The following is an 11530-nucleotide window of genomic DNA, read 5'->3' on the forward strand; positions in this document are numbered from 1 at the left end:
CAAGTCTCCCCTCAGTATCAATACCTTTATTGAGTGCTTACTATGTGCCACCGTGTTCTAGGTGATGTAGATACAGTTAATAGACAGGGTCCCTGCTCTCAACAGGGACCTAAGGGGAGATCCAGACAACAGACCCACACACCCCAAATAAATCATTAACAGTCGTAAAAAGGATTAAAAAAATCAAACTAACTGCTGACCTAGAGAATTTGAGGGGTCGGAGAGGGGGACTTTTGTATGTTGGGTCCTCTATATAGTACTGTGGAGGTGCTGTTTAAGCTAGAGGAAGAGGTCAGCCAGCAAATAAATGGGGGAAGGATTTCCAGGGAACAGCGCAAAGGAAAGGCACTGAGGTGGGAAAGCACTTGGCCTGTTTGGGTAACTGAAAGAAGGCAGGTGTACCTCTGGATAGGAAGTAAGAAGACGCCTATTACCTGATGTATGTTAACAGTGAACATTCATGATTTTAATATTTATTGAGCACTTACCATGTGTTGAGCACTGTGCTAAGTACTTTGGAAACTTACCGAAGCTTTACAACAACCCTACTGAGGTTACCCCTTGATCACCCCTCTTTTACAGATGAAGAAATTGAGTTAAGGGTGAAATTGCTGGCCCAAAGTACTAGGAAATGCGATGGCAGGATTTGCACACAGTTCTGACTTCCAAATTCATGGTCTGAAACCACTGTCTGTCTCCCACAGAAAACACTCAACACATTTTAAACAAAGTACTGGGTGAACACGGAAAGACAGTTACATTTCTAGCTCCCCCAACGCAGTTTCTTATTTAAAACAACTATTCCCAGCTTGTCCTTTTCGCCTTCGCGGGGAGGTGGAGGGAGGCTGGAGGAACTACATTTCCCAGGATGCAGCGCTCGCCTCGCTGGCCGTCAAGCGTATCGGGAATTGTAGTCCTCGGAGGACTACAATTCGCTCACGGCTCCCAGCATGCATTTGGAGTCCGAACCGTGCGGTAGGAAACGGACAGTCGCGCAGCATGCTGGGAAGCGAGACCGGCTCTTTTCCCAGGCTTGCCTCCCAGACAGGAGAACCCATTTTTTTCCGGACTACAATTCCCAGCGGGCTGTGCGCTAGAGGGCGGGCGAGTTCGTCTCCCGGAAGTCCGCTCTAGCCTTCGGTCCCCCAGCAGCTGCCAGAGCCGGAGCCGCCCAGAAGCCGCGGGACCTGGGCCGCTGGGGTCCGGACGGGGGTCGCCATGGTAACGGGGGCGCGCCCACGCTGGGGACGGGGGAAGGGTGGGTCCACGTGCAGGTACTGGAGACTCGGTAGGATACTGACAAGCCGCCCCTGCTGCGGTGCGATGGTCTGGGCCGGGCGCGGGCTCTCGGGATTGGGGCCGATCGAAGGCCGGGGAAGGGGAGAACCGGGAGGTGGCTCTGAGCGCTGGAGTGTACCGGGGCTCTCGAGGCCAGGGAGCTTTGGAGACCAGGTGGCAAGCGGAGAGGGCTGTGCGGGAGGGAGACACTGGAGGTGGCTGGAGGGTTTTGAAACAGGGAGGCAAGAGATCAGGGAGGATCTCAGAGATGGGCAGAAGGAATTGGAGGTGGGGAGGGGACATCCTAAGAGGAGGACTCTGGGAGCGTGGCAGGAGAGTTGAAGAATGGGAGACATTGTGATAGGAGAGAGGGGGTCTCTAGAGGCAGGAAGCTGACATTGCAGGTGGAGGGGGTGTTGGAACTGGGCCGGATACTGCTGATGAGAGAGGTATCTCGAGGGGAAGAGACTGGACCCTGGAGACGGGAAGTAGACAACTGTAGGGAATGGGGCTTTAATGTCAGGAAAAGTGTGCAATAAAAGGGAGAAGCCTTGGCGTAGGGAATGAATGCTAGAAACAAGTGGGGAGCAATGGAGTAGGTCTTTGCAAGAGGAGGGGTCTTGGAGAATAGGGAGTAGGCATGGAAGTGCGAAAGGTGGGGATGGGGCTTTGGGAACAAGGATTGGGCATTGGATTTGTCACCGCTCCCCGGGGATCGGGATGGGGCGACCTGACAGAGGGCACTGAAACGGAGAAAGCAGGAGTCAAAAGGGAACAGCTCCTGGGTAGGGGGCTTGGAGACAGAGAAGGTTGGGGAGCATCAAGAGGGGACATCAGAGGGGCGAGGATACAGGAGGGAAGGGACTTCTCATTGTGGATTCCCTGAGGTGGAGAGATTCTAATTGGGAGGAGAAACAGGAAGAGGTGTGTGAGGGAACTTAGGAGTAAGAGGCAGAGCTCTCCCTCAGCTGTGTAGACTGGCTTCTATGTCTCTCCTCCCTAGATACCCCATCTATCTCTGGCTCTGCTCCCAGGCTGTGGCTGTGTGGCGTGGGTCCCCCCAACTCCCACCCCACGCCCTTTCCCTGCCTGCCAGGACCCCTGCCCTAGGAAGTGGTTTTCCCTGGTTCAGCAGAAGGGGTTCTTGGAAGGAGAGTGTAATATCCTTTTTCTGTGCAGCCTGATTGGTTGGGGGAGGAGGGATGGAGTGTGTGGAGAGTGAGGCTTAGGAAAGAGAGCAGACTCTTGCCAGTGGGTGGAGGCTCCCACAGGTGAGGGTAAGGGGGCTCAGAGGAAAGCCTTTGGACTCCCAGCTCTGCTTTCTGGCTGTGAGCCTTCCTTTCTCTGAGCCTCAGTTTCTTCATCTATAAAACGGGCATAAGCATGCCCATCTCAAACAGAACTGAGCCCAAAGGCAGGCTTCCTAGCTACGTGCACTTGGGCCATGGTTTTCTCAAAGTCAAATGCCGATGAACTATAATATTACTAACAACTAATATTTGTATAACACTTAGTATGTACTAGTCACTGTATTATACCTCTTATATTTAATAACTCATGCAACAGTCTCCTGAGGGAGGTACTCTCGTTATATCCATTATACAGACGGAGAAACTGAGGTCCGGAGAGGTTAAGTAACTTGCCTGCAGACACACAGCCAGCAGTGCCAGGATTCATTCGGGCTCTGGAGTCTGTGTTCTTAGCCACTTGGTCAAATGCCTCAGTCATAATAGCTAATTTTATTGAGCACTCCGTATGTAATAGGCACTATACAAAGCACTTCCGGGATCAACTTGTTCAGTGTTCATAGTAGCCCTATGAGAGTTGAGCTGGCTTTTCAGAATCATAAAAACACATTTCCTAGCCATCACTGATGATGATCGTAGCCGACACCGAGCGAACCTGCTAGTGCCAGCTACTAGACTAAATTTATAAACTTATTTAACCTTCAGAACACCCTGACAAAGTGGGTCTTCTATGGAAACTTGTTTTGCCGGGGTGGGGGGTGGGGGGTGGGGAACTGAGGCTTAGAGGGGCGGATCTTTTGTCCAAGGTCAGGGAGACGAGAGTTGGTGGAGCCTGGGACTTAGTGCCCTAGAAATGACTGCAGAGTTGGCCAGAGAAATCACGGGGGTGTTGGAGGGACCTGGGGCAGGAGCCTGTGCCCAGGCCAGCCTGGCTGGGCTCTGGGGCGTGGCTGAGACCCTTGGAAGACAGGCCGCAGGGACACGTGGGCCCTGTCTCCCCTGTGGGGATGGGTGGGGCTGTTGGGCAGGGCCGCCCAGCACTGGCCCGCCCTCCCCACCCCTCTCCCTCCCTCCTCCTCCTGCTGCCCCCAGATCCGCTTCATCCTCATCCAGAACCGGGCAGGCAAGACGCGCCTGGCCAAGTGGTACATGCAGTTTGATGACGATGAGAAGCAGAAGCTGATCGAGGAGGTGCACGCTGTGGTCACTGTCCGAGATGCCAAACACACCAACTTTGTGGAGGTGACGGGAAACTACCCCCCCCACCCCCGGCCAAAATGCACCCCCCACTCCCTTGCTACCTTTTGACCCCTCCTTCCCAGCCTCCTGCCCAACCTCTAATGGCAATAACCCCTCACACCCTCCTTACTTACCACATTCATTTATTCAACATGCTTGCGGTCTTCTTTCCTTTGGGGGGTATTTTTTTTTTTTTTACGGTACGTGGGCCTCTCACTGCTGTGGCCTCTCCCATCGCGGAGCACAGGCTCTGGACGCGCAGACTCAGCGGCCATGGCTCACGGGCCCAGCTGCTCCGCGTCATGTGGGATCTTCCCGGTCCAGGGCACGAACCCATGTCCCCTGCATCGGCAGGCGGACTCTCAACCACTGCGCCACCACGGAAGCCCTGGGGGGTACTTTTTAGTGTGAAATTTTTCCGGCGTACAGGTTAGTACAACAGGAGAGAAGTCGATTGCAAACTACCCAGATTTCATAGTATTAAGAGTTTGCTTTTGTTTTTATTTTTATAAATTTATTTATTTATTTATCTAATTTTGGCTGCATTGGGTCTTCGTTGCTGTGCAGGCTTTCTCTAGTTGCGGCGAGCGGGGGCTACTCTTCGTTGCGGTGCGCGGGCTTCTCATTGCGATGGCTTCTCTTGTTGCGGAGCACGGGCTCTAGGCACGTGGGCTTCAGTAGCTGTGGCTCGCGGGCTCTAGAGCGCAGGCTCAGTAGCTGTGGCGCACGGGCTTAGTTGCTCCACAGCATGTGGGGTCTTCCCGGACCAGGGCTCGAATCCATGTCCCCTGCATTGGCAGGCAGGTTCTTAACCACTGCGCCACCAGGGAAGTCCTGCATTTTTGTTTTACCTTTTTCGGCCGAACAACTTTTTTTTTTCTGGTGCCTTTTAAAAACTTAAAATGCTCAAACACACAGCGTAGGGAATGGTATAATGAACCATCCCTTGCTGTAGTGTTTTCCATTAAGTTACAGAGATCACAGGGGAATTCCCTGGCAATCCAGTGGTTAGGATTTCTCACTCTCACTGCCAAGGGCCTGGGTTCAATCCCTGGTTGGGGAACTAAGATCCCATAAACCGTGCAGTGCAGCCAAAAAAAATATATAAATTACAGAGACCATGACGTTTCATCCCTAAATATTTCAGGATACATCTCAGAAAATAAAGACACTTCCTTCCATGACCAAAGTACCATCAGGCCTGATAAAATGAGTCATACTTCCTTACTACTATTACTCTAATACCCAATCAATACTTAACTTTCCCCCAAATCATCAAAACTGATTGTCCAAAGCCAGTCAAGGATCTTGGCGTTGCTTTTGCTTTCCATGTCTCTTTGGTCTCTTTATTGAGATGCCTCCAGCTTTAATTCCCATGAGATTAGCCTGTTCAAGAGACCAGGCTGATTGTCCTGTAGAATTCAACAAATATTAATCAGGGGACTGCTGTGTGCCGGGCACTGTTCTAGGCACTGGTGATACAGCAGGGAACAAAACAGACCCAGTCCCTGCCCTTGGAGAGCTGACAGCTGACATTCTAGTGGGTGGGAGACTGTTAGTAAAGATACAGTGTATCGGGTGGTGATAGGCGTCAGGGAGAAAAAAGAAGCAGCTGTGGGGGGTGGAATTGCTGGGGTGTGTGCAGCAGGGGCTGGAATGCAGGTTTAGATGGTTTGGTCAGGAGGTCTTCATTGAAGCGGGACCATTTGAGCCCAGACCTGAAGAAATTGAGGAGTGGAAGGAGATGATATCTGAGAAAGGAACATTTCAAGCCCAGCAAGTGCAAAGACCCTGAGGCAGCAGGAATGTACGGGGGCATTCCTAGAATAGCGAGAAGGCCAGTGTATCTGAGGTGGAGTAAGCCAGGGAGGATGGTGGGAGCAGATGAGATCATTGCAGAAGGCGCAGGGCGTTGTGGGCCATGGTGAGGACTTGGGCTCTTGCTCTGAGTGAGACGGGAGCCACGGAGGGGTTTTGAGCTGAGGAGCAACATGGGTTGACTTAGGCTTTAGGGATCCCTCTCTAGGGGACAAGAGCAGAAGCAGGGGGACCACTCAGGAGGTGACCTCTGAGGTCCAGGTGAGAGATACTGGTGACTGGCACTGGCATGGAAGCAGTAGGGGTGCTGAGAAGCGTTTTGAAGGTAGAGCCAACTGAAGGGCCAAAGATTGGATGAGGTGTGTGAAAGAAAATGGAGCCACCAGTAGGGGGCGCTGTCACTTTCTCGGATGGGGCCGACTCAGGAAAGAGCAGGTTGAGGTGAAGATCAGCCCTGAGGTGTCTGTTCTCATCCCAGCTGAGATGTCCAGGAGGGGATGAGGGGAGAGGAGCGGGGACGTCGAGGGATGCCCGCTCTCCCGGGGCATCCTGCTGCCGGTGCAGGGTGGGTCCCACACTGAGTGCTAGAAACGGCAGCAACTGAGGGACCCAGAGAGGGGCAGGGAGGCCCGAAGAGACAGGAGTAGCCAGAAAGGCTGGCGGGTCAGGTGAAACTATCACAAGGGGGCCTGACCATCTTAGGTTGCTCCCAATCCAGGCCCACTCCAGCATGTAGCCCTGTGCAGGGCGGTGCTGGTGACACAGTGGTGACAGGAAAGAGCCAGGAGGATGATAGCAGGAAAGGGCGAATTTCAAGAAAAGAAGAGTGATGCTCAGCGTCAGATCCTGCCAAGGCCACACCAGCTATGACAGTCAGTTGGTAACTTCTCCAGATCAAGTTTTCCTGCCCACTTGGCTTCCTGTCTTGAACCCTCAACTCCAGAGCAGGGGCCTTCAAACATTTGATCATGTATCTGTATCAGTTTAAAAAAAAAGTAGAGGGCTTCCCTGGTGGCGCAGTGGTTGGGAGTCCACCTGCTAATGCAGGGGACGCAGGTTCATGCCCCGGTCCGGGAGGATCCCGCATGCCGCGGAGCGGCTGGGCCCGTGAGCCATGGCCGCTGAGCCTGCGCGTCTGGAGCCTGTGTTCCACAGCGGGAGAGGCCACAACAGTGAGAGGCCCGCGTACCGCAAAACAAACAAAAACAAAAGAGTTAGCACCCTGATATATTCTTTTTTCTTTAATTTTTTTTATTACTATTTTTAAAATTGGGGTATAGTTGTTTTAGTTTCTACTGTTCAGCGAATTGGAGTCCCCTGTGCTATGCAGCAGGTTCTCATTAGTTATCTATTTTATACCTATTAGTGTATATATGTCAATCCCAATCTCCCAATTCATCCCACCACCACCCCCTTTCCCCCCTTGGTGTCCATATGTTTGTTCCCTATGTCTATGTCTCTATTTCTGCCTTGCAAACCGGTTCCTCTGTACCATTTTTCTAGATTCCACATATATGCGTTAATATACAATATTTGTTTTTCTCTTTCCGACTTACTTCACTCTGTACAACAGTCTCTAGGTCCATCCACGTCTCTACAAATGACTCAATATCGTTCCTTTTTATGGCTGAGTAATATTCCTTTGTATATGTGTACCACATCTTTATCCATTCGTCTGTTGTCAATGGGAATTTAGGTTGCTTCCATGACCTGGCTATTGTAAATAGTGCTGCACTGAACATTGAGGTGCACGTGTCTTTTTTTTTTTTTTTTTGGCTGCATTGGGTCTTCGTTGCTGCACATGGGCTTTCTCTAGTTGTGGCGAGTGGGGGCTACTCTTCATTGCGGTGCACAGTCTTCTCATTGCGGTGGCTTCTCTTGTTGCAGAGCATGGGCTCTAGGTGCGTGGGCTTCAGTAGTTGAGGCATGCGGGCTCAGTAATTGTGGCTTACGGGCTCTAGAGCGCAGGCTCAGTAGTTGTGGCGCACGTGTGGGCTTTCTACACTGTTCCATTGATCTATATTTTTGTTTTAGTGCCAGTACCATACTGTCTTTATTATTGTAGCTTTGTAGTATAGTCTGAAGTCAGGGAGTCTGATTCCTCCAGCTCTGTTTTTTTTTTCCTTAAGATTGCTTTGGCTATTCGGTGTCTTTTGTGTCTCCATACAAATGTTAAGATTTTTTTGTTCTAGTTCTGTGAAAAATGCCATTGGTAATTTGATAGGGATTGCATTGAATCTGTAGATTGCTTTGGGTAGTACAGTCATTTTCACAGTATTGATTCTTCTAATCCAAGAACATGGTATATCTCTCCCATCTGTTTGTGTCATCTTTGATTTCTCTCATCAGTGTCTTATAGTTTTCTGACTACAGGTCTTTTACCTCCTTAGGTAGGTTTATTCTTGGTATAGTCTTACTAATCCATGGATTATGTGCAGGAACTACTGTAATAATATTGAAAACATACTGGGAATTCCCTGGTGGTCCAGTGGTTAGGACTCTGCGCTTTCACTGCCAAGGGTGCAGATTCAATCCCTGGTCAGGGAACTAAGATCCCACAAGCTGAGCAGCGTGGCCAGAAACAGTTAGAGAACATACTCAAAGTATAGGAATTAACAAAATGATACAGTAGGAAAAAAATAAATAAAAATCAGGGACTTGAGGACTTCCCTGGTGGTGCAGTGGTTAGGAATCCACCTGCCAATGCAGGGGACAAGGGTTTGAGCCCTCGTCCAGGAAGATCCCACATGCCATGGAGCAACTAAGCCCGTGTGCCACAACTACTGAGCCTGCGCTCTAGAGCCTGCGAGCTGCAACTACTGAGCCTATTTGCTGCAACTACTGAAGCCTACGCACCTAGAGCCCATGCTCCGCAACAAGAGAAGCCAAGCATAATGAGAAGCCCACGCACTGCAACAAAGAGCAGGCCCCACTCGGCGCAACTAGAGAAAGCCTGCGCGCAGCGGAGACCCAACGCAGTGAAAAAATATATATATAAATAAAAATAAATTTATTTAAAAAAAAGAAAAAAAAAATCAGGGACTTGTGTTGGCTTTTGCAGTTGCCACCAGGTGGCGACACACGCACACACGCCAGGCTGGCTTTTTCAGATTTTGGCCAAAGACATGGAACTTTGCAAGCCAGTATTCATATCTCTATGTGTCTATATCACTTTATCTACTTACACATGCGTATAAAATTAGAGTCTGCGTCCCTGGTTCATGCATATTTATTCGTGGATTGTGTGTATGTGATAAGGTTTGTATTTATATTACGGTTCAGTTAAGGGCAAGGCTGAGATTGTCTTGGTTACAGGTGGTGAGTGTGCACTGCCCAGCACAAAGCTTGCCACACAGTAAGTACTCAGGCAGTGTTTGTGGAATGATTGAGTAGATTAGTTCCAGGCTGAGGAGTTTGACTCTCTCCAGAGGCAACAGGGAGCCACAGAAAGAGGGGAATGGACACCGTGGAACACCCCTGCGTCTCTCTCTGGGCTCTGGGCTTTTGCATAGTCTGTTCCCTCTGCCTAAAGCACTCCTGCCCGTTCACTCCTACTCATCCTCCAGATCTCAGTACAGATGCCCCCTCCTCCAGGAAGCCCTCCCGGACCCCCATCCTGGGTCAGCTGCCTGCCCCCTTGGGGCTCTCACAGTCTAGCCCTGCCCACTTAGGGGATGACTGAGGATGAATCTGTCTCCGCTGGACAGTGAACCCTAGGCAGGGAAGGCCAGGACCACTGTGTCCCCAGCACAAGGCCAGACACAGAACAGGGCCTCAGGGACCACACGTGGAACGCAGGACTGAATATGTTGGCTCCACCCTGCCCAGCACACTGGGTCCTGGGCACACCCTGTCACTGACTATCTGCCTCTCTGCTCCGCAGTTCCGGAACTTCAAGATCATTTACCGACGCTACGCCGGCCTCTACTTCTGTATCTGTGTGGATGTCAACGACAACAACCTGGCCTACCTGGAGGCCATCCACAACTTTGTGGAGGTGCGCAGGCGGGCGGGCACCGTCCCTCGCATCCCCTCTGTTGGGATGCACGGGCCCTCCTTGCCCTCCCCTCAGAAGCGGGAGGCGGAGGGCCACTCTCTTTTTCTGCCCTCCTCGATGTTTCCTCTGGTCTCTGTCTCTCCCCTTTCCTCAGCTTCTCTCTGCCTTTTTTTTTGCCGTCTCATTCTGATGCCCTCTGTTCCTGTCTCTGTGTGTGTGTCTCTCTCTCCCTGCCCATCTCTCACCACCTCTGTCTTCCTCTCCCAGGTCTTAAATGAATATTTCCACAACGTCTGTGAACTGGACCTGGTGTTCAACTTCTACAAGGTGGGCTCCTGGTGAAGATGAGATGAGGAGGGGGCCGGAGGAGGGGGAAGGGGGGTGGGCTGGACCCCCGCAGCCGCCCCGGTGCCTCTGCGGGGGTCTGTTTCCTGGTCCTCGGGCATCAGAGCCCCCAGCCTTCAAGGTTTAGACCAGCATCCTGGGGGTCTCCCCACCTCTCACACCAGGGTCTCCCCTCACCCTCCCTTCACTCAGGTTTACACAGTCGTGGACGAGATGTTCCTGGCCGGCGAAATCCGAGAGACCAGCCAGACGAAGGTGCTTAAACAGCTGCTGATGCTGCAGTCCCTGGAGTGAGGGCGGGCCGGCCCCTCCTGCCCCCGGTCCTGCCCCCGGTCGAGCCTGCTCCCTTCCCCTTTCCAGGCCCGGGATCCACCCCAGCAGCCCCGTCCCTCAGCTGCCCCGGAGGAAGACACCCAGCCGGGTCTGGGCCACAAGGGAAGGGGCCGCCCCCCACGGCCTCTGGGCCCCAGCTGTGGGCGGAGGCCACTTCGCGTGTACCGAGTAACCATGCCGTTGTCGTGTGATGCCATGAGTGCGTGCGTGGAGCCCCCAGTAAACCTGTGGTCCCCGCCTGGCCTCGTGTCTTTTGAGCCCTTGCCTATCTTCCTTGGGAACCAGGGGCAACTCCGGACGCCCTGCCATCAGTGCATCAGGCAGTCAGTCAACAAACACTCCTCGTGAGAATTCCCTGGTGGTCCAGTGGTTAGGACTCTGAGCTTCCACGGCAGGGGTCCTGGGTTCAATCCCTGGTCGGGGAACTATGATCCCACAAGCCGTGCAGGGCAGTCAAGAAGAGAAAAACACACACAAAAAACAACCCCAACGAACTGCTCGTGCTGAGGTTGGGGGAGGGGGAGAACAGATGCTTTCCCACCCGTTTCTGCCCACAGAGGGCTGCTGGGACTGGAAGCGGTGACGGATCTCGACACTGAGCGCTTGCTACTAAAATAATGATGTTCCGGGCCAACACCGATGTCTCTCAGGCGCCGTTCTAAGCCTTGACATGTAGTGCCTTACTTAATCCTCGCAAGATGATGAGTAAGGGACTGTTAGTAGCCCCATTTTCCAGAGGAGATCACTGAGCTCAGAGAAGGTTACAAGACTCGTTCAAGGTCACGTGGCGAGTCTGCAGATGAACCGGGTTGCTTTTGAGCCCAGGCAGGCGGCTCCACAATCCTTGTTCTTAACCACTAGGCCGGAGGTGCAGGCGCTGGGCCCAGTGTTCAGTGGTCTCAGCAGTGGCACTACTGGCACTTGGGGTAGGAAGATTCTTCGCTGTGTAAGACTGTCCACCTCCATCTGCCAAGTGCCGGTACCAAGTGGCCCTCAGCACTTGTGACAACAGAAAACACTCCTGCATATTTCTTTTTTTTTCTTTTCTTTTCTTTCTGGCTGCACCGTGTGGCTTCTGGGATCTTAGTTCCCCAACCAGGAAATGAACCCAGCACCATGTCAGTGAAAGCTAACCACTAGACCACCAGGGAAGTCCCCGCATGTGTTTCTAGTGCCCTCTGGAGGGGCTGTGCCCCTTCCCCCCCGTGCCCACCGAGAGCAGAGTGATGGCCGCTGGCTGCAGCCACGACTGGCATCCTTGGCAGAGCTGAGA

At 52.4% G+C, this 11530-nt stretch overlaps 1 protein-coding gene across 1 annotated transcript; it reads left to right on the top strand.

The window, feature by feature from the left end:
* The first annotated feature begins 1108 nt into the window (after positions 1-1108).
* AP2S1 (adaptor related protein complex 2 subunit sigma 1) lies at positions 1109-10495 on the top strand. Its single transcript, XM_060131184.1, has 5 exons — positions 1109-1221; positions 3618-3767; positions 9466-9579; positions 9847-9906; positions 10117-10495. The coding sequence occupies exons 1-5, from the start codon at positions 1219-1221 to the stop codon at positions 10216-10218; spliced, it is 429 nt and encodes a 142-aa protein (XP_059987167.1). The 5' UTR covers positions 1109-1218; the 3' UTR covers positions 10219-10495.
* Positions 10496-11530: the final 1035 nt, after the last annotated feature.

This window comes from Lagenorhynchus albirostris, chromosome 19 (assembly GCF_949774975.1).
Source record: "Lagenorhynchus albirostris chromosome 19, mLagAlb1.1, whole genome shotgun sequence".
NCBI lineage: Eukaryota > Metazoa > Chordata > Mammalia > Artiodactyla > Delphinidae > Lagenorhynchus > Lagenorhynchus albirostris.

What these genes read in the sequence shown, in the direction of transcription:
- AP2S1 (XM_060131184.1), top strand. An exon ending in AACACACCAACTTTGTGGAG is followed by an intron (nt 3,768 to 9,465) that starts GTGACGGGAAAC and finishes TCTGCTCCGCAG; the next exon opens with TTCCGGAACTTCAAGATCAT. An exon ending in TGGTGTTCAACTTCTACAAG is followed by an intron (nt 9,907 to 10,116) that starts GTGGGCTCCTGG and finishes CCCTTCACTCAG; the next exon opens with GTTTACACAGTCGTGGACGA.